Source organism: Marmota monax, unplaced genomic scaffold (assembly GCF_021218885.2).
Source record: "Marmota monax isolate L192 unplaced genomic scaffold, Marmota_monax_Labrador192_F-V1.1 WCK01_AAM20220418_F8-fsc00020, whole genome shotgun sequence".
NCBI classification, from domain to species: Eukaryota; Metazoa; Chordata; class Mammalia; order Rodentia; family Sciuridae; genus Marmota; species Marmota monax.
The window spans coordinates 22,706,118-22,727,756 of NW_026692912.1; the positions used below are offsets into that span (position 1 = coordinate 22,706,118).

Sequence of the window (21,639 nt, forward strand, 5' to 3'; positions counted from 1 at the left end):
AATAATACTTTCCCTCTAAGCTCATATTATAAAAAGCTGCATGAGACTGTTATAAACTGACTTTGAGAATAGTCGGAGCATGATCTCACCAGTTGGAACAGAGAGTAAAGTAAAACACGAAGCCCTGCCTCCTTCTAGAAGGGTCTGTTTTATAGACCTTCACTTTAGAGAGATTCCTTGAACCGGACGCTAGCAAAGGAGCCACTGAGGAAACAGAAATAAAACCTCAAGGTTTTGGTGCTTGGCCTGAGAAGTAAAGGGGATGACAGTCCCACAGGCACTTCCCTGCCCCAAGTGTGGACGGGAACCAGTGCTGTCGGCCACTGCCATGACCTTGGCACCTGTGCCAACGGGAAGGTGGGAAGCTGCCCAGGATGTTTTTCCTGGAGGTGAAGACTCCCTTCCCTTGGGACTGTGAAGCTCCTGGCTGCCGGGGTTCACAGAGCATTTTGCTCCCTCCCTCTGTGCTAGTGTCCCCTCCTCAGCAGCAGTCCCTGGCAGTCTAGACCAGATACGCTTTATCAGATGATCTTCTGTAAACATTTTTCATCAATGACTCACAACTTTGAAAAAGGGTTATTTTTATATAAAGCAGTCTTTAAATTGTACTTGAAAGACCCAAACCATTTTCCTAGAGTACTGTCCAAACAAGTCCGGCACACACAGATCCAGTGAGTGCCGCGGCTCAGCCCTTAACAGATTCCCAAACAACTCGATGCACTCATGGCTGAAGCTAAAGGGAGCATTTTTCAGATGTCACCAATTCTTGGAGCTCAGCTAGCTAGTTGATGGCCTTCCCTGAGTTTTGTTGGTGGATGGAAACCTTTTTGCTAGCATTATGGCAGACAACAAAATAGTTTTAAATGTGGTGGGAGGCATTTTTAAAGATCCAGATCTTAAGTATATTTAAGCTATGACTCGGAAAGGATGCAGCGGAAAGCGTTCACTGAAAAAGGAAAACAATGCAGAATGCTAGCAGATGCTGAAGTTCATTTCTCAAGACTTCCTAACAGCTGGAAGATCCTCTAGGAGAACAGAAGGGGAGCTGCTCTGGCACCTTCTTTTGAAGGAAGCTTTTGGGCTTCTTTTGGGGTCTTGACTTCCTGACAGTGAGACTGGCAGAAAGTTCGTGTCCCAAGCAAAAAAGATTTGAGCACATTCTGCCTTTGGCCCCATCCCAACCAACTTAAGGTTGACGAACATAGCTCACTATGAAATGAAGCAAGTCACTTGGCACTCGTGCATTGTGAGTCAGCTTGACATCAGCCTGGACTGGGAATTGACTGGAAGACTTGGTGTTGGACTGTGGCTTCACTTCAACATCTGACCCAGAGGCATGCATGAGCAATACTTCCCCTGGGGCTGTGGCCATTAATTTGTGGAATAGAGCTGGGAGGGAAACAGAGGGCCTGCCCTGGATGGCCCAGCGTCCTGTTGAATCAGAGCAGTGGGAGGCCCTCTCCTTTCTAGCAAGGGCCTCATCCCAGCATAGAATGCTCAGCATCTGTCTGCACTAGGGACAGCCCCTCTTTAACCCACACGTCAAATTCAGGGCCCCCTCTGGGCGGGCATTTGCATTCTGCTTACTCCAGGTGTTTTCCAGGCCACTTCCCCTGATTATATAACTTTGATCTAATCCAGATGCTACAGAATGTTTGATAGAAGGGGTCAAATGGCATTTGAGAAGAAAAGCATTGCTGTATCCATGACTCGGGTTTAATTTCCTGTGTGGGCCTAGTCTGCCTAAGTTGTATGCTCCTGGCCCAGAGGTGGAGACAGAGGGAACGCACAGTATTTTTCCAGGACAACCTGGGATCCCCCACCCCCCACAGTAGGCTTCACAGTAAATTATCAGTTATGTAAGTATTGGTTGGCTTCACTTGTAAGTTTTTAAGCTTTGTAATTGTATTCTGATCATTAAAATAATCCACCTTCACTGTAAGAAATAAGCCATAACATAGAAAAGTGTTAAGAATATTAAAAACACCTGTAATTCCACCACCTTAAGTTAAAAATCGTTCACATTTTGGTATAAGTTTCTTCTGGTCTTTTTTCAATTTTTGAAAATTGGGATCATATTGTATGTACTGGGATGTAATATAAACCCTTAATTTGTTATTATGAGTATATTCCTGAACATTGAATTTTTTCCCCAAAAATATATTTTTTTTCTTTAGGGATTGAACCCAGACTTTCATTCAAGCTAAGCAAGTGCTCTACCACCGAGCTACACTACACCGTCAGCCCCTTCCAACAATATTTTAAATGGCTACTTAAATATTCTATTTTAAGAAGAAATTATCTTGTATTGATAGACTTTTTTGTGCTTTTCTGAGTTATTTTAAATTAGTATATAGAAATCAATGTATTAATTGCTTAGGCTAAATTTCTAGAAGTAAATTAAAGATTATGGATTCTTTAGTGTGGTTCATGTTCCACTTGCCTCCTACAACATAACAGCAGCTTACACACCTACTCTGAGCATTGTGAGAAAGTGCAGGTCATTGCTGTCTCATCCCCACTGTAACTGTCAGAAAGTGCATCGGCCCAGTTGAGGAATTATTTACTTTTCTTTGATTACTAGCAAGGGTTCACATACTTTCCATGTTCAGTGGTGATTTTAATTCTCTGTGAATTTATGGTTTATGTCCTTTTTCCATAGTGGAGGGAATTCTTTTTTTCCTTTGGTAGGTAAGGGGTAAGGGTCCTTTTGACCGGCTGCCCGCTGCTTACCTGTCGTGCTGAGCTGGCAAGAATGCTCCTCTTCCTGCTGGAGGTGAGCCTTCCTGGACCCTGGCACTCTGCAGCAGAGCCATTGTGTTTGCTCTGGATCTGTTTATCTATCTCCATATACAGTACTTGTCCTGATTACTCAGTTATTGTGAAACCAGCAAATGTAAGTGTGAAAAGAGAATTGTTTCTCTGAAAATTAAGATGGGTGCTTCAGGAAGACTCAGTGAAGGCAGATTACTTTTTAAAAATGCTACTGAATTAGGCGTGAGGCTGCCATAAGCCAATGGAGTGATCCTGCACTGGGTCTCCCTCCACCTGCAGGCCGTAGAAGCTGGAGGTGAGTTGAGCATCCTAGGTAGGACTTAGAGAAGACAGCCCAGTCACATCCCCACCCTCAGAAGGACAGCCAGGGCTGGCACACCAGCTTGCGGTGGGTGGGTGGGTGGGATCACATGTGCTGATAAGACAAATTGCCTCCCTGCTTTGAACATTACATGTACCTCACTAGTAGGTACAGTCTGTATGTTTCTATTGTCAAAAAAATGAATTTAAAAGCAAAATACATATATTCCTGCTATAAGCAGCTTGTCTGTATGTATGTGTTTGTGAGTGTGTGTGTGTGTGTGAGTGTGTGTGTGTGTGTGTGTAAACTGTCCAGTCCTACTGCCATGGAGCGGAGGGTACCTTAGAGCCCAGCAGTTACCAGGATGGGCCTTTCTACATTTCAGGAGATGCCGTGTAGCAAGATCCTTTTCTTTAAAACTGTGTTCGCCCTCACCGTTGATAAAATGAATTTGCCAAACGCAGTGAATACAATTTGGGATTTACTCTGTTAGATACACAGTTCTGAAGAGTCACTTCATTACTCATACAAAAGCTAGAATTGAAAGACCCTGATTATTATGGAATGTCTGTTGTTGAAGCTCTCCAGGATTATTTCTCAAAGTTCCACTGGCCCTCAGGTGTTTCTAAATGTATCCAGTGGGTTGGTGTTTTTTTTTTTGTTTGTTTGTTTTTTGGTTTTTTTTTTTTTTTTTTTTTTTTTGGAGTACTGGGGATTGATCCCAGGGGCACTGAACCAATCCCAGCCCTATTTTGTATTTTATTTAGAGACAGGGTCTCACTGAGTTGCTCAGTGCCTCAGCCTCCTGAGCCACTGGGATTACAGGCATATGCCACCGCACGCAGCTCCAGTGATGGTTTTTGTTTGTTTGTTGATTTTTTTTGGGGGGGTATTGATGGACCTTTATTTTTTATTTATATGTGGTGTTAAGAATTGAACCTAGTGCCTCACTCATGTAGGCAAGTGCTGTACTACTGAGCCACAACCCCAGTCCCCTCCACTGTTTTTTGAAGTGGATGCAGAGTCAGGCCTGTCTCTAAGATGGGTATAATCGCCCAGAAGTGATGTGTAAGATACACCAAATCCATAAAAGGGATAAATAAAACATAATTTTGTTTTGTTACCAGTGTGTGGGGGCTTATTTGTAGATATTTTTATTCTTTTCCAGTCAGAACCTCTCCCCCTGCCGTTTTTTTGTTTGTTTTTGTATAAGGTTTGGTTTCTTCTTGTGGTTTCTCTTTAAACGGTGTTTGGATTTCACTTCAGGGTGTCCCCCAGCTGTGAAGATCCACTTGGATAGACTTGCTGGTTTGGAAAAACCTTCTGCATTTTGTCATTATTACAAAGAAATTCTAGAGTTTGGGCACCGTTCAACAGTAAAAAAGGAAGGAACTTCAGGAAAAATGAGTGAACTCTGAGGCTGGTAGTGGCAAGGCTCACACAGGCCTAACATAAGAGTTGTTGATTGATTTTCAACTTGTGGAGTCTACTTAAAGGCAAATCATGGAAGGCTTTATTATTCCAGAATAGAAGAACTCAGTGGTTTTCACAAGGAAAAAAAGTCAGGACCACCACATTTGAAAGTGGGCGGAGGGGAAGAAAGCGGCAGGAAGGTGGGACGTTGCGCCCTCCTCTTGGGATGTGAGCTTTGGGAGAGCTGCCTCAGTGGGCCCAGAGGTCACAGCTGGCAGGAGAGGCCATCCCCAGACAGCTTGTTTCAGTCAGCACTTTTGTCTCAGCAACTAAAGGGTCCGACCAGAACGACGTAGAGGAGGAAAGTTCATTTGCGGTCTCAGGGTTTCGGGTCTCAGACCACATACAGCCGGCTCCAGGTGAGGGGACGACATGGTGGGAGAGTGTGGCGGAGGGAAGCAGCTCACAGGGTGGTCAGCAAGCAGAGGCTCCACTGGCCAGATACAGAGGCAGACCCCGGGCCACGCCCCAGCCCCAGCCCTCCAGCCACCCCCTGGCACCCCAGAGAGCACTCAGTCAGCCCCTGTGGGGTCCATTCACTGATGGGGTAAGACTCACAGCCCAGCGTGTCTCCCCCGAACCTTCTTGTGTTGACTCCATGAGTTTTGGGGAGATACCTCACCTCCACACCATGACACAGCTGTCACCTGCGGGTGAAGGGACTGGAGTAGCAGGTGTCTGTCTTTCATTTTAAGCTCTTCTATACTACTTGATTTTTAAATTGTATCCATATTAATGTTAGTAGACTTGAAAATGCTTTTTTAATATTTATATTTTAGCTGTAGTTGGACACAATACCTTGGTTTCATTTATTTTTATGTGGTGCTGAGGATCGAACCCAGGACCTCATACTTGCTAGGTGAGCGCTCTACCGCTGAGCCACAACTCCAGCCCCCTTGAAAATGTTTTAAAGCAAGAAACTTGAATTCCATATTTTAAGCAATGGCAAAGAGTTATGAAGATGAATTTTATTTATTTCTGACTAAATTCATGTTGAAACAAGGGATTTAAAAAGCCTAAACCATTTGAAAATATTAATTACCACCTTGGAATGAAAATACTTCTGTTATTCAGAAAATTTGGTAAAATAGTCCTTTTATTTTAAAAAAATCCTTAATATGACATAAATTAGGAAGGTGCAGTGTTGGAAACAGACTTTTTGTTCCTGAAAATAAAGCTCATGCTTCTGCGGTTCTTCCTGTTCCTGTTTGATTTTTCTGTTCCCTGCCTTGTCTTCCAGAAGCCCTGCAGAGGCCAGTAGCATCTGACTTCGAGCCCCAAGGTCTAAGTGAAGCCGCTCGTTGGAACTCCAAGGAAAATCTCCTTGCTGGACCTAGTGAAAATGACCCCAACCTGTTCGTTGCACTGTACGACTTTGTGGCCAGTGGAGATAACACCCTCAGCATCACTAAAGGTAAAGGGCCCTGGATGCCTGGCTGTGGTTGCAGGAGACAGACAGGGACAGCATGACTGACCACTCCTTTGCTTAGTAAGACAGCAGCTTTACAGCTGGGAATGCAGAGACACCCCAGAACAGCAGCCGCCCCAGGATAGCCTGGTCCTCACAAGCCAGCCTCCCTGCTTTCATATACAGAGGACACCTGGACCTTAAAAACTGAAAACATTACTTTTTTTTTCCCCTAAGGAAAAACATTCTTCCACAAAAAGCTTCCTTACAGTGGGAGCAGAGCACCCGAGTAGACACAGTAGATTTATAAAAACTGAGGCTGCACGCTTATCTATGTATTCATTACAAACAGGAGGTTCTCAGGTATGAGCGTATATTCTTATACACTTACACATGCACAATTTATGTAGACTTGTTAAAATAAAATCAGTGTGTAGAAATTTGGAGAATTATAGTAAGCATACAATAAATAGGAAAGAAGGAAGCTGGTCTTTTTTTTTTTTTTTTTTTAATGCTGGGGATTGAACCCAGGGCCTTATGCATACAAGGCAAGCACCTACCAACTGAGCTATCTATATCCCCAGCCCCTAAGAAAGCTGGTCTCTAAAGCTGAAATGTTTAATTTGGTTCTTTTTCTCTAAGGTGAAAAGCTCCGGGTCTTAGGCTACAATCATAATGGGGAATGGTGTGAAGCCCAAACCAAAAATGGCCAAGGATGGGTCCCAAGCAACTACATCACACCCGTCAACAGTCTGGAAAAACACTCCTGGTACCACGGACCTGTGTCCCGCAATGCTGCCGAGTATCTGCTGAGCAGCGGGATCAACGGCAGCTTCTTGGTGCGGGAAAGTGAGAGCAGTCCTGGCCAGAGGTCCATCTCGCTGCGATATGAAGGGAGAGTGTACCACTACAGGATTAACACTGCTTCTGATGGCAAGGTGGGGACCCAGGCCAGGGGCCAGCGGGGGAGCTGGTGGACAAGGGTGGTACCTTGGGGCTAGGATGGTACTTAGGCCTGGCCAGGAGAACCTCGAGGTCCTGCCATTGGCAAGTAAATTCTTGCAACAAAGCTCAGTCAAGCTATTTTAAGAGTCGTTCAGGTAAACAGCAGGGGTAACTCCATTCGCCTTATGAGAGATCTGTTGAGGATCCGTCTTGAGATTTATATGCCCTTGCCGTTTAATAGCACCTCAAGTCAGTCAAGCACGGGGCCGCCCTTTCTGTGGATAAAATCACACATGGGTTGTGTGTGTGTGTGTGTGTGTGTGTGTGTGTTTACATAACAATTTTTAAACAGAAATGAATCCACATTATACTCAATAGATTTCCAAACCTGATTTACAGCTTTGTAAAGGAGTGGGCACATGTTATTTTGTGGTCTTTGTATAACAGTCCTTTAAAATCCATGAAGGGAAGGGAGGCATTGACATTGACTGAGTGTACATCTTCCGGCTGTATAATGGAGCACCTGGAAATACATCTTCCTCAAACCTCCCCTCAGTCCTGACAGGCCTTGATGTAATCTGCATTTTTGCATTTAAAAAAAAAAAAAGGGAGAGTTAGGGGGAGGACTTTTATTGCCCAAGTACTCAGTTTGGGAGTACTTGATGGAACCCAGCTGTCCCTGGCTGTGTTGAGGAACCCTTGCTAGTAGGTGCGTCGTCCCATGGAGTGTATGCACATGGTCTGAAAAAATCAATAGGACAAAGTTAATCGCAGTGAGAAGTAATTCTGTCTCCTGATTTAGTTCTGCCAAGAGGCAACCCCTATCACCAGTTTCTTCAAAATTTATTGACACATATGTTTCCCTAAAAAAGATTCACAAATGCCTTTTTAGGCATCTTGCCTTTAGCCTCTTAATGAGGGATTTTGGAGGTTGTTCCTTGGTGGCTGCTTCATTCTTTTTATGGCCTGGATAGTGGGTGGACCAGCAGTTATTAAAACAGTTACCTGATGGACAACTTTTAGGTTGCTTCCAGTCCTTTGTTATTGTGAACGATGCTGTTAAGAGGTTGCTGCAGGAGCAGCGTTTCACTTCACCACTGGGTTCCCCGCGAGTAGCAGGACATCCCCAACCTCGCTTACCTCCTGTGTGTCTTGCAGTCTGATGTTTATGTTCCATTCTGCACTGTGGCAATCTTTAGAATCTCTGATTGTAGTTCACTACATTTATTTCATAGTCCCAACAGTGGCTCATGTCCTGCCGTTTGTAAATACACTGCACATTCTTCTTTGTTTACAGTGTAAACATATGCAAGACAGGATGTTAGAACTGAGCAAAGGTTATTTGCATTTAATATTCGTGTAGATATTGCCAAACCAACTTAATTAGAAATCATGCAAATTTGTTCTCTCACAAAAACCTACAAATGTGCCTGAATGTGCCTGTTTCCCCTCACCCCATCAGTAGAATACCATCAAACTTGTAAGAACATCTGTCATTCTGATTGATGAAGGTCATCTCATCATATTTAATATGTATATGTCATATTTTGAGTAATCCTCATGCCGTTTATTAAATTCATCTATTTCGTACGTGTAGGAATATCCCATTTACTTATCTGTTTAGGCCCGATGATCCTCTGTTCTCTCCTGTTGGTCTGCTTGTCCTGTGCCCGTGCCAGACCTGAAATTGCTGTTCCTGTAGCTGGTGAGCTAGAACCCCTCCTTATCGTTTAGCATTCTCCTGGCTGGCCCCGCCCATTCCCTTGTGCCATATGGACGTGTGTCTGCTTCTTACCTTCTTTTTCACGCGCCTCAGCTTCCCGTCCTCTTGCCAGTCTGCTTCCGTCCTTGCAGGTGTCTTTGGCACCAGCGTTGCAGTTTGGGTACAGAAGGAGTCTGCTATTGGTGCAACTCGAAATGGGCTTCTTTACTTGCATTTTGGGACCTTCTCCCACAGGAAGAGGTGTCTCTCTTCTTTCTGCCAGCCGGACTCCAGGATAGTGGCCCTTTGAAAGAGCCTCCAGCCCACAAAGTGACATTTTAGTGACTCAGAGCATCAGGGCCACCCGGAGGTGATTTTTCTGGAGCCGGCAGCTTGCTTCTCATCGGTGTTCATTCTCCAGGCAAGCCACATGCACAGGATGGTCACTGAGGGGTGAGCTTAACAGGATAGTGGTGTCTTTCTCTTGTTTAACCAGCTGCCTTGGAACAGATTCAGACAGATGATCTGGTTTGACAGTTCATTAGCCGGGGTTGGTTGAAGACACTGTTCAGTGGGGAACAAGGAAAGACCTACAGGTAGGATGCGCGATTTGCAGAATCTGACATTTATGAAGGAGAGGCTAGCCCCTCTGTGGAAAAGCTGGTTTGCACCAGATAGGGTCCTTGTGTTCCAGGTGGGGCACAGGGCATCGTTTACCCAGGCAGCATCCACCTCTGGGCATCTCCTCAGACTTGCCAGGGCATCCAGCTGTCCTTCACCCTCCCTGGAAGAAGCTCTCTCTTGGGCCATCTGAGCACTGGAGACATCTCAGCCCTCTGCAGAGGCTCCTTGATGAGAGCCACACTTGAGGAGGCTGTGTCAGGTGGTGTGAGACTGGGAGGTGCCGCCCTCGCAGTGGGGACAGGCTCTAAAGAGTGCTCTGCCCTCAGCAGAGCCCTGACGCGGTCCTTTCTGGGTTCCTCTTTTTTCCCCACATTCTTTTATCGGTGCATTACAGTTGTACATAATGGTGGGACTTGTTGTTACATATTCGTACATCCTTTGTGGTTTTCTAAAAGGCGAATTTAAGGTTGTTAAGAGGGACATGCAGGGATTTATTAAGTTTCATTCTTACTTTCAAGCCAGGTGATCTTTAGAAAACACTGAGTGTAAAAGGTTCTTCTCTAGGGCCCCACAGGATTTCATCTGCTTCTACCACCCTGACTTGAGTTTACTCTGACACGGTGTTCTGAGCTCTCCAGGCAGCCAGGTGGGCGCCAGAGCTGAGCACTCTGGGACTGTTGAGGTAGACTATTGAAAGGGCCAATGTCAGGTGGAGCCATCCCTGTTTCTCGAGTCCTGTCAGTCTGAGAAACTTCCAGGTACCCCGGATTTGGTGGTGGTTCTTCCCATGCTGTCCCTCTGTTGACAGCACAATTAAAGACTGATGTTCCTTCACCACCCCCTGCCGAAATCCTTCCTAGTCCTGCTTATTTGTGTCTATTCCTCAGTCACCTCTGTGAGATGCCACTGTCAAGCCCATGATTCCTATTCAAGCCCTGTTCTTGTCTTGAACGAGATGCAGTGGACATTTACTTTCATGGCCTGCTGAAACATCTCAGGTCCAAGTCAACAGGAGTGAAATTCGCATTCACACTTTGGCAGAGGTGGCAGGAAGGGCTGACAATGGAGCACCTTGGATTTCCAGGATTTGCCCACCCTGGTGGAGGAGGCCGTGCTGAGGCAGAGCCTGCCGGCTAGCTCCAGCCCTTTCAGAGGAGCCTGGGGCATTGCTAGGAACTGCTGGGCTCTTGCCTCCAGCTGATCTCTGAGTAGCTCTGGAGGAAGCTTAAAGCTCACTTCCTGCTGAGCAGCCTATGAAGGGTGAATCCCAGGTGAGATCCCAGGGTCTGAAGCTGCCCAGACTATAGGTGCCTAAGCTCTGGTGGGCCTGTTCGGGCAGCCATCAGGAACAAAGCCAGTTCTTTGACAGGTCCTTTCTTTTGGATTTACGCACAGTTGGGAAGGGGTGCTAGTCTGGCTACGCACCCCAAGTGTGTATGGAGCTGTAATGACATGCTGTCCACAGCACTGACTTCACGGTGTTCCCTGAACGTGCCTCAGATTCCTGATGATTACCCAGTGCACCAGCAAAATGCTGCTTGAAAACTGGAACTGATCAGAAGGAAGCCATCAGAGTGACTGTTAGCGGGACATGGGAACATGGCTGTGAATCAAATATGCAGTGCATTTGAAGGAGGGTGGTTTTAATATTTAATGAGTATCATATGTAAACTTTAGGTTGAAAGATGAACTCAGTCATAGGGCCTATAAACTTAATTATTGAAAAGTTTAAAGTTTGTCCACCCTGTGAAACCTCCTGTAGTTCTAAAATCCTTAGCAGAGCAGCCTGAGAGGGAGTGGAATAGGTCCAGGGGCAAATTCTGCGTGAACTAGGGCTTAGGGGAGCCATTTGCCTTCAAGTGTGGTGGAAGGCCTTGAACTTCGGGTTGGGCAGCCTTGAACTTCAGGTTAGGCAGCTCCTTTCAGGCTGACTCTGCGCTTCATGTCCTGACAGGAAAAAAATGGGTACCAGGCCTCGCTCCTCATAGCCCTGCCAGGAGCCCAGCAAGACGCTGGGGCTCCTTGCCTCAACAGCAGGGTGGGAGGGGGGCTCAGCTCCAGGAGCGCCTGTTGACTGGCCCTGATTTCTCATTGCCCTCTTCTCCCTGGAGGGGAGGACACGTCAGCTGAGCCAGCCTGAGAGAAAGGGGCTGGACATTTGCAGGCATCAGTGCAGTCACTGGACAGCTGACAGACTTTTCTGGAGAGGGGTTCAGAGCCATCCCCCGTCCCACTCAGTTTCCCTTTGCACCACCCTCGCCTCTGAGACTTAATGCTGAGGAGAGCGCCATGGACATTACCGCGTGGGTACTCAACCGACGGCAGGTCTTTGGTGGTGGTGCCACTTCCACTCCAGGCCCCTGCTCTCGCACCCTGTGTGCACGTGCTCTCTGGGTCCAGTCTGTCCCACACCTTGACCCTAGAGCGCTTCCTACAGAGTTCCCTCTGGTGTTCTGAAGTGGGAAAGTGGGGCCACCTGCTGTGCCTCCTCATCCCAGAGGTGCTGCCACCTCAGAGGCACCATTTGCACAGGTACAAGCCGGTGTCCCAAGGTCACAGTCTGCACATGAGGAACAGGTTCCCCAGAGCTGAAGGGTCTTTATGGACAAGTCTTGGGTTTTGGGGGGTTTTATTTTAGTAGATGGTTACCAAAATATTATCAACCTGAGAGCTGGGCTGGCTCAGTGGTGGAGCACTTGCCTACTAGCACGTGTGCGGCACTGGGTTCGATCCTCAGCACCACATTTAAAAAAATTAAGATATTGTGTCCACCTAATACTAAAAAATAAATATTAAAAAAAGAATAAATACATAAAATAAGGGTATTTTGTCCATCTAAAACTAAAAAAAATAATAATAATAATAAGGAAGATTATAAGCCTGAAGTCTGCCTTTGGCTTGTCTAAATTAAAAAATTTTGCTTTTGTCATCTCCTCAAGCAAAAAGAAGGAAAGAAAAATCTCCTTGATACTGAATGCACTGATGGGCTCAACTTGTATATTTTATTTCCTCCTTTAATTTTTTTGGGGGGCGGGGGCGGCAGGTACTGGCAGTTGAGTCTGGGACACTGTACCACTGAGCTATATCCCCAGTCTTTTTTAAGTTTTGAGACAGGGTCTCTGTAAGTTGCTGAGGCTGGTCCTAAACTTGGAATCCTCCTGCCTCAGCTTCTTGAGTCTTGGGATTATAGGTGTAGGCCAGCACACCTGGCTTAAAAATGTTTTGACTTATCTTAAACATCACAGATTTACAGAAGTTGTTGTAGTAGTCGGCCTTTCATCACCATCATGAGGCAGATCCTGAAACAGCGGGCTGCACCAAGAAAAGAAGTTTATTTAGCCTTTGGTTTGAGAGGCTGAAAATCCAGACTGCACAGCACAGCAGTGGTGAACGTGTGGGGTCGACAGTCACATCCTGAGTCAGGAAGCAGAGGCAGGGCCCGGCTGGGTTTGCTCCTTGTGTAACCACCCTCTCTCGGGAACTGGAGGGGGCTGGAGTGTAGCCCCATGGTAGGGTTCTTGCACCACGTGAGGCCCTGAGTTCAGTCCTCAGTACTGCAAAGAAAAATAAAAAACATCTCGAGTCCAAGAGTGCTCCTTACTCCCTTCTGAGGCCCCAGCGAGGCCTAAGAACCTCCCACAAGGCCCCCTTAGAGGTTCTGCCACCTGGAGACCAGGCCTTTAACCCAGGGGTCCCCAGACCATGACAGCGTGGTGCTCACATCACCAGGAGCCAAAGATCTCGTCCCTGCTGTGTGTCTCAGGCTTTTCTTCCTGTTCTCTTCTCTACTAGGAACTGAACCCAGGAGTGCTTTACCACTGAGTTACAGCTTCAATCCTTATGTATTTATTTAGTTTTGGGGCAGGGTCTTGCTGAGTTTTCTAGTTTAGCTTGAACTTGGGATCCTCTTGCCTCAGTCTCCCAAGTCACTGGAATTACAGGTGTGCACCACATTTCTTTTTTAAAGTAATAAAATGTTATAGCTTCAGGTAAAGCCTGACCCTATTCCTCCCCACCACGACCTTGATACACCAAATGTCACTGTTGTCCCTAAATTGTATTTCTTCTCTCCACAACTTTGCAGTTTGGACCAAAGTACCTAGTTGTGATTTTAGGTGTCTTTCCCACCTTTATCAAGCAAATAGATTGTTACATACCTGGAGCCCAAGTGTTCTGTGCGGATTTCAGTCCAGAGCTATTTGTGGTTAGGAGGTTTTCATCTCCACAGCTCTGAGACAGGAGGGGAGAAGGCAAAGTGGTGATCGCCGCCCACTTGGGAGATCCCGCCAGCTTGCGCCTTCCCTCCCTCTGTCCTGTTCTGGGCCTTGGCACACCCGGCAGCGGTCCTCGCCTGCCACGGATCTCTTACGCTCTTGTACTTAAAGGCCTTCTGCTTGTTCCCTGTGATGGAAGAGGCAGTGCCGGTGCCTCCAGGACCCCACTGGCTCCTGGGGGGCCTGGGAGACAGCCCACGTGGGCATACCACAGGGATTGGAAGTCCCCGCCCTGACGAAGCCAGAGGCAGCCATGCAAAGGAGATGTGCGTTCACTTGGCAGCTTTCATCTCTGATCACAGTCTCAGTCTCGGTTTGTCCACTTGTGATTACAGATCGAGTAATCAACAGGCATTGAGTTCTGTTCACTAATTAACTGTCAGGCAGCTCTTCCATGTTTACTTCTTTTTTTGGGGGGGGTTACTGGGGATTGAACTCAGGGGCATTCAACCACTGAGCCACATCCCCAGCCCTGTTTTGTATTTTATTTACAGACCGGGTCTCACTGAGTTGCTTAGGGTCTTGCTAAGCTGCTGAGGCTGGCTTTGAACTCCTTTTTTTTTTTTCTTTAGAGAATTTTTTTTTTTAATATTTATTTTTTAGTTTTTGGCGGACACAACTTTGTATGTGGTGCTGAGGATCGAACCTGGGCTGCACGCATGCCAGGCGAGCGCGCTACCGCTTGAGCCACATCCCCAGCCCCTGGCTTTGAACTCTTGATCCTCCTGCCTCAGCCTCCCAAGCCGCTGGGATGACGGGCGTGGGCCACTGAACTCACTTGTTCTCACTTGAACTCACTGTGCTCACTTGTTTCCAGGGTGGAGGCTGCAGGATACGCGGGACCGCTCAGGGCCTGCTCTACAGCCTCGCATCCCAGTAGATGGAGGCAGACAGTGATTAAGCAGATGAGTAGGATGTTACCAGCCGTGATGGCACCGAGAAGTAACACAGATCACACCTGCTGGGTGGTGACTTGGATGAGTGATCGGAGAAGACTCTAGGGACATTTAAATTGGCTCTCGGGGCAAGAGGGAACTAGACATGTGAAGCCTGGGGGTGAGATGGAGGATTCGGGTAGAGCTGCCGGTGCGGAGGCCCTTGGCCTTTGCTGGTGCCTCTCTGCTTCAGCACATCAGTTACTGCAGCGAGCCCGCGCAGAGGAAGACGGCCTAGGTGACCGTTCGACTCAGCCGGGGGTGGAGAGCCACTGGAGGTTTTATTGTGTGCTAGCAAGGTCCAGCCAGGCTGGTTGACCTGACCTGCTTGAGAGCGTCTGCGCCACAGCTGAAGGCTGTCTCCTCTTCTCCTCAGCTGTACGTGTCCTCCGAGAGCCGCTTCAACACTTTGGCGGAGTTGGTTCACCATCACTCCACGGTGGCAGACGGGCTCATCACCACTCTCCATTACCCAGCCCCCAAACGCAATAAGCCGACGGTCTACGGGGTGTCCCCCAACTACGACAAATGGGAGATGGAGCGCACGGACATCACCATGAAGCACAAGCTGGGCGGCGGCCAGTACGGGGAGGTGTACGAGGGCGTGTGGAAGAAGTACAGCCTGACCGTGGCCGTGAAGACCTTGAAGGTGGGCCTGGTGCGCCGCCCCTGGGGTGGTTGGGTGTCGCCTGGCTGGGTTCCCCTGCGGGTTGGATCAGTTCATCCCCTTAGTGTGGCTCCATGAACACTGAGAGCCGCTGGGGGCTGAGCATTGCAGTGTCAGAGGTGGCCACAGGGAGGAGGGTTCCCGTTCTGTGGCCCTGGGAGCAGAGGCTTGCCCTGCTGATGAGTGGCAGGGAGCCACCCCTAGGCGGAGGAAGCAGAGCTCCTCAGGGTTTAAAACCAGGTTATCTAAGGGGAACGACTCCTGTGTGCTGCTGCGGGCAGACTGCGGGCAAGTGCCTTGGGTGTCCCAGCCAGCCCCAGTTCTCTGTGCCGTGGCCTCAGACTTCTGCAGACCGAGGTGCCCCCTTCTTTGGGAAGGCGTCAGGCCACATGCTTGTCCACTCCGTCACTGCCCCTGTTAACTGACTCTCCTCCTTCACCAGCGAAGTGTGTTCCGTCTCCAGATTGTTTTCCTTCTGAAGAAACCTGGGGCTCCAGTGGGAGTGTTCATTGTCGGCCCTCAGCCTTTTTCCTGATGTGGAGTTCTTCCCTGGAGTGAGAGTGTCCCCTAGTGCTGACCTGCGTTGCTGTCCCTTGTTTTAAATGTGAAGCCTGTGCACAGGAGTCAAGAGAAGAGCCCCTTTTTGTAGCTATTGGAAAAGAAAAGGACAGAAACTTCCATGCTGGGAACAGCAGGCCCGAGTGTCCTGTGTGTCTGGAGGTCAGGCAGGCCTGAGTGCCGAGACGGGTGTGGCCAGACTCTTGCCACCTTCCTGCAGGGGCAGTGCCACGGGCTAGGCTTGGGGACTGGTGCAGAGTCCCTGTCTTAGAGCGAGTGTCAAATTCCTTGGTGTCACACTCTGTGCCAGGATCAGCAGACAGAGATTGAGGAAGAGGAGAAGCACAGAGCTGCGAGCTTCGGTGGCCTGCAGTGGGGGGCCGCCTTTGAGGGCTGCGACCTGAGTGACATCATTCCACTCTGGTGCTGCTCTTAGTGGCCTCTCCGGGTGGCCCCACTGTTAGTAAAGAATGATAGTCGGGAAGGAGTCTGTGTCCCTGTCTGGAGGCATGAGCCACCTCTGCGAGCTCGACCGCCCATACAAATGACTAGCATTTAATGGGCTTTTAGTGTGTGCTGGCAAAATTCTGAGTGCATGTTATTTAATGGAGTCTCATTTAATCCTTACAGCCTAAAGAGAAGCGTACTAAAATACTAATATAATCCCCATTTAAGACTGACCAAGGTGCCCCCTTCTTCGGGAAGAAGACACTGAGGCCAAGAGGATTTGAACCCAGGCACCCAACTCTAAAGCCCTTTTTTCCCCCCAGTGGTAACTCAGTATCTTATTCTTCAAACACCGTGAAAAATATACATAAGCCTCAAGTCTATGTCTAAGAAGGTTGCCTTTTCTTCCCTCCCTGCCTCCCCAGCCCTCCCTGCCTCCCCAGTGCCTTGAGAGCCTCACTGCTCTTCCTGCCTGCCCCCCCACCTCCTGCCCACTCTGTTACCTCTCCTAACCAGCAGGGGGAGCATGGCCCTGCCTGTCCTGATCACTCCACCCCGAACCGGAGGCAGGTGCTTCCAGAGCAGAGGGAACACCCCCAAAGAGGAGGGCTCTCCGCTGACCCCTGCCGGTGGGAAGTCGCAGTGAAGGCCCTGTGGCCGGGAAGCTGCTTCTCCCTGTCCCCAGTGTCCTCAGGACTGGGCTTTGCTGGGCTCTGCCTGCTTTCTCTGTTTAAGGCCAGGTGTTCCCAAGAACCAACCATCAAGAACTAGAGGCTCGTGAGCTGGGTTCTGGAAGTGTGTGTACGCCAGTGTTCTCCGTGGAACAGAGAGACTTCTCCTTAAGTCTCAGAGTCTGAAAACTACTGTGGCAGGAGCTGACCGGCAGGTCACAGGAGACTGGAAGCAGCAGATAATTCTCAAATAGGCGATATCCGCACATAGGGTCCTCCGCCCCGGTTGGGCGGCCTCCATGCCCGTGTGTCGCTGGTGATTTGGGTTGTGCTGCCACACACCTCCCAGGAGGGTGTGGCTTTGCCCGCCAACAGCGGTGTGAGGAGTACTGCTTACCCTCCACTCGCTGGGCTTTGGTTGAGGTTTTATTTTTTTCTCCCAGGAAATTGGCTTTATTGGGGAGCTCCAGAAACATGCAGAGAAAGCGGAGGGCTGGGTGACAGCAGCCACTCTTGGCATCACACCCACAGTGGCACTGTGACCTGATGAGGAGGGCTGCACACAAGGGGGAGGGGAGCTTGCGTAGCTCAGCGCCTGCTGCTACGCGGCCCCTGGCCCCTCGGGCAGCAGCATCGCCCGGCTCTCTGCAGGGGGCTCTCCCCCGTCCTCTGGACAAGCAGCTCTGTGCAGCGGCCTGTCTAGGGGCCAGAGTCCAGCCCTGCTGCCACGGGCTCTCCACGTGAGCCTCGAGGCCATGTCTGGCCTAGCATAGAAGCTGCCCCTCCCTCCACAGGTTGTTAGTCTTGTTGCTTCTGGCTCCTTGGTGGCGACAGCTGGCACTGCACGTGCTTGTCACCTTGCTCACCAAGCATTGGGTAAACAGTTAGGGAAACTGACCTACTGGGACTAGAGCCCCACGCAATGCCAGGGTGCTGCAGGGAGAGAGGCCCTGAGAGCCCGCCACCCCTGAAAACTGCTCTTGCCTGCGCCCTAGAGCAGCTACACTGCGGGAGACCAGGACTGAGAAGAAAAGTGGTTACAGAACGCTGCACAGGCCTCGGGTCTGGGTGAAGTTTCTTCTGAGAAGACAAGAGCCCGTCTTCTGTAGGACCTTTCTGCCGCCCAGCTGGTGCTTCTTAGAGTAGAGACTGACTGTCTTACTAACAGTGAGCGCCCTGGTGCTGCCCACATCCAAGCCCTGCCCTGAGCATGCTGGGTTTGTGCTGTAGAGAGTCCTTCATTTCGCAGGTGACAGAACATGTTCAGAGATGGACAGTAGGTTACCAAGGTCACACGGCAGCAGAGCAAGGTCGGTGTCTGACAAGCCGTCCTCCTAACCATTCTGCTGTACCATCCTCAATGCCTGTCCACATCTGGGCCGAGCCAGCCAGCCCTCCGAAGGGGCCAGTTAACAGATGAGGAGATGAGGTTGCCCAGGGCTCCCTCAAGCCACCTCCTCCACCCCAGCATCCCAAGGAGAGGCCAGGAGTGTCTCCAGCTCTCAGATCTCGTAGCTGTTAGTGTGAGTGAGTGGTGAATGGAACTGTGTAGGATTCCAGCAAAGGAGACAAGTTCACACCATCTTTTTGTTGTTGTTGTGGATGAACCTTTATTTTACTTACTTACATGCAGTGCTGAGGATCGAACCCAGGGCCTCACACATGCCCGGCAGGTGCTCCACTATTGAGCCACAGCCACAGCCCTCATACTAATTTTTGTGAAAGAAAAAAGAAGGAATTGTTTGTATCATCTGTGGTATGTGCGTGTTTGTATGTGTGTGAGAGACAGAGCAAGGGAGGGAGAAAACAGACAGGAACAGAGATCGGTACCTTTGAAAGCCATGTGACTCGGGACTGGGCTTGTGGCTCAGTGGCAGAGAGTTTGAGGTACTGGGTTCAATCCTCAGTACCACATAAAAACAAATAAATAAAAGTGCTGTGGTCATCTACAACTAAAAAAAAACATATTCTTAAAAAAAAAGAAAGCCACGTGGCTCCTTCTGCAGACTGGTGCCGTTCATGATCTTCCTAGGGTGGCTCTTGTGGAAGGTGGTCAGCAAGTGGTGTTTCTGAAACCATCTCACCGTGCATGGTTTATTTTGTGGCACTTTAAAAAGAAAGACTCAACTCCTCTACAAAGCTTCATTTGAGAGCTACATTTTGAGCATCTTCTTGGCCGAGGAGTGACCGGAAAGCCTGGGTCCTGGACGTGGGCAGCAGCAGTCCCTGTGTTCTGGTGGCCACTAGCTCTTCGTCCCTTGACATAGTGTGTCACCCTGGCAAATCACAGCTCTCCACACCAAAGCCAGCGTGGTCTGCTGAGATGGCAAGAGCGGAGCAGACTTGGAAGAATTAAATAGCCACCGGGTGGTGCCAGGGATGAGCTCTGCCCGTGCAGCTTGACACAGCGACTGCCCACCGTGTTTAATGGCCATTAAGAGCAGCTAGCTGTTTTTAAAGAGCAATCAATTGTTTCTGAGCCCGAGCCGGGGGTAATGGGCTGACACACGGCCGCGCTGGTCCTGCTTCGCTTGTGAGCATGCCAACCCGCGGGGGGCACTCCGAGGGAAGGGTGCCCGTCGGGGAGGGGGCGGCCCAGCCCGCTGTACAGGAAGGGTACGGCAGCTCCTTGGTTTGGCAGTGTTGGGGTTCCCCTGCAGCAGGGAGCTTGGAGAGTTTTCTCTCAGGGAGCCGAACTCCCCGGACACCTAGCCGTCCTCCTCTCAGAGCCAGACTCCACAGAACAGGTGCCCCGCTCTCTCCTTCGCCTCCACAGCCAGGTGGTCACTATGGCTGGCTCTGCCGGTCCCCTGCTTGCTTCTGGTCTTGATGGTCAGTTCAGCCTAAGTCACAGAGAGGCTGATGGACGTAGGCCACAAGGCTGGGTGCCAGGGCCACTGCTCTTCACACTCCACTCTGCGCACCGTGAGGAAGCGCCGGAGGCGTTTGTGTGGGCACCTGCCCGTGCCTTTCTCTCCCTGTTGGCATTGGGTGTTGTGGACTCCTGCGTGTGACCTGCAGGGACACGCATGCCGTCTGTTAGGAGCTGTGGCGGCGGCTTCACCAGGAGCCTGCGACATCCTGCCTAGGCAGCCCAGCATCCTAGGTGCCGCATTGCGGAGCAACCTTCTTTGGCAGTGCAGACTGTTAGCTTTTCATCAGTGTGACCAAGACACCTGGAAGGGAAACCGTAGACGGGAGAGGCTCATACGACCTTGGTTTTAGAGCCCTGGGTTCTTGGTCAGCCAGCTCCATTGCTCTGGGCCCGAGGTGAGGCAGAGGTGTGTGGAGGAAGGCCGCTCACCCTGTGGTGGCCAGGAAGCAGAGCGAGAAGGGGCAGGGGCAACAGGGGAAATGCCCCCAGCCACACAGGGTCCCAGTGTCCCCCTCCTCCAGCTGTGCCCACCTGCTCACAGTCACCACCCAGCGAGTCCTTGCAAGCCAGGATGGACTAGAACTTGGGGCCTCACAGTCCAGTCCTCCGTCCTCTCCCTCCTGCAGCATAGGAACAAGGGGACACCTCACGCCTAGACCATAGCACAGACTCTGTCACCAGGTGTCCTCCCCCAGGCAGAACACCAAAGATTCTTGAAGTGGTGGTTATGGTGTGTCGGGAGCCCCAGGAGAGCAGCCGCGCCACACCTCTCACACAACAAACTCCTAGGGTGGAGCGTCCGGTCAGTGTCTCTGGTACCACGTGTGCAAGCCACCTTTGAACCATGGCCCCGGGAAGGAATTCACAAGCTTGGGACAGAGGGGAAAGCCAGTGCCTACAGGGGAGTCACCCATCCATAGCAGCGTGACCGTAGACGGGGTGGCCCCGGCTGAGTGGACATTAAGGTTCCAGCTTATGTGAGCCGATCAGGCGTGCCCGCCTGCATGAGCATGTCTCTCCCTTCCTTCTGCAGGAGGACACCATGGAGGTGGAAGAGTTCCTGAAAGAAGCCGCAGTCATGAAGGAGATCAAGCACCCGAATCTGGTGCAGCTGCTGGGTACGTGGGGCCGGCAGAGGGAGCACCGAGGGACACAGGTGCTACAGGAAGAGCCCGCAGCAGCACTCCCCTAGGGTTTTGAGCTGACACACACTGACTGTGTGTGTGTGTGGGGGGGGTTGTATGTAAATCTCTTATTAGCTGCTGAAACTTGGGGATTTTCAGGCGCTTTCTCATTGAAGTAGATGGACGTGGACGTGACATAACCATTGCAGATAGCCTGGCCTGGGTCCCTGGATGTGGGGGCCTGGCCTTCCTTCCTGTCTCACCGGCAGCCTCTGCCTGTGTCAGTTCAAGCTCTTGGGCTTGAGAGAAGAGGGTGGCCACGCCCCTGGCACAGGAGCACGGTCTCAGGCGGCAGGTGCTTGGAACCATGTGAGAAGCTGGGCACCAGGCACAGGGGCAGAGTCGGAATCTGCTTCTGAGCCAGGCCCTGCCAGGTGTGTTTGGCTGGGCAGAGCCACATGCCAAAGCCCTCCGTGTCCTGTTGGCAGGAGTCTGTACGCGGGAGCCCCCATTCTATATAATCACGGAGTTCATGACCTACGGGAACCTGTTGGATTACCTGAGAGAGTGTAACCGGCAGGAGGTGAACGCAGTGGTGCTGCTGTACATGGCCACGCAGATCTCCTCGGCCATGGAGTACCTGGAGAGGAAAAACTTCATCCACAGGTAGGCCACCCTGGCCGGGCAGCCTTCCCCCGCCGCCCAGCCTGGGGCCCTCAGGCGCCTCCTCTGGTGTGAGTGTTGGCTGCCCCAGGCCTCAGAACAGAGACACACACAGAGGGCCCTAGGCATCATCCAGGATAGACCCTGGACCAGTGGAGCAGCTCATCCCCAGAGTAAGAATCATGTCACTCCAGAGC

The 21,639-nt window shown here is 50.2% G+C and overlaps 1 protein-coding gene across 3 annotated transcripts in view; it reads left to right on the plus strand.

The window, feature by feature from the left end:
* The window catches only part of Abl1 (ABL proto-oncogene 1, non-receptor tyrosine kinase), a 122,296-nt gene that overhangs the window by 90,520 nt on the left and 10,137 nt on the right, over positions 1 to 21,639 (plus strand). For all 3 annotated transcript variants that reach the window (XM_058581847.1, XM_046452026.2, XM_046452028.2), the window contains 5 exons: positions 5,790 to 5,963; positions 6,600 to 6,895; positions 14,814 to 15,086; positions 20,689 to 20,773; positions 21,268 to 21,445. In XM_058581847.1, coding sequence (XP_058437830.1) covers positions 5,790 to 5,963; positions 6,600 to 6,895; positions 14,814 to 15,086; positions 20,689 to 20,773; positions 21,268 to 21,445 — 1,006 coding nt within the window. The remainder of the gene's footprint in view (positions 1 to 5,789; positions 5,964 to 6,599; positions 6,896 to 14,813; positions 15,087 to 20,688; positions 20,774 to 21,267; positions 21,446 to 21,639) is intronic.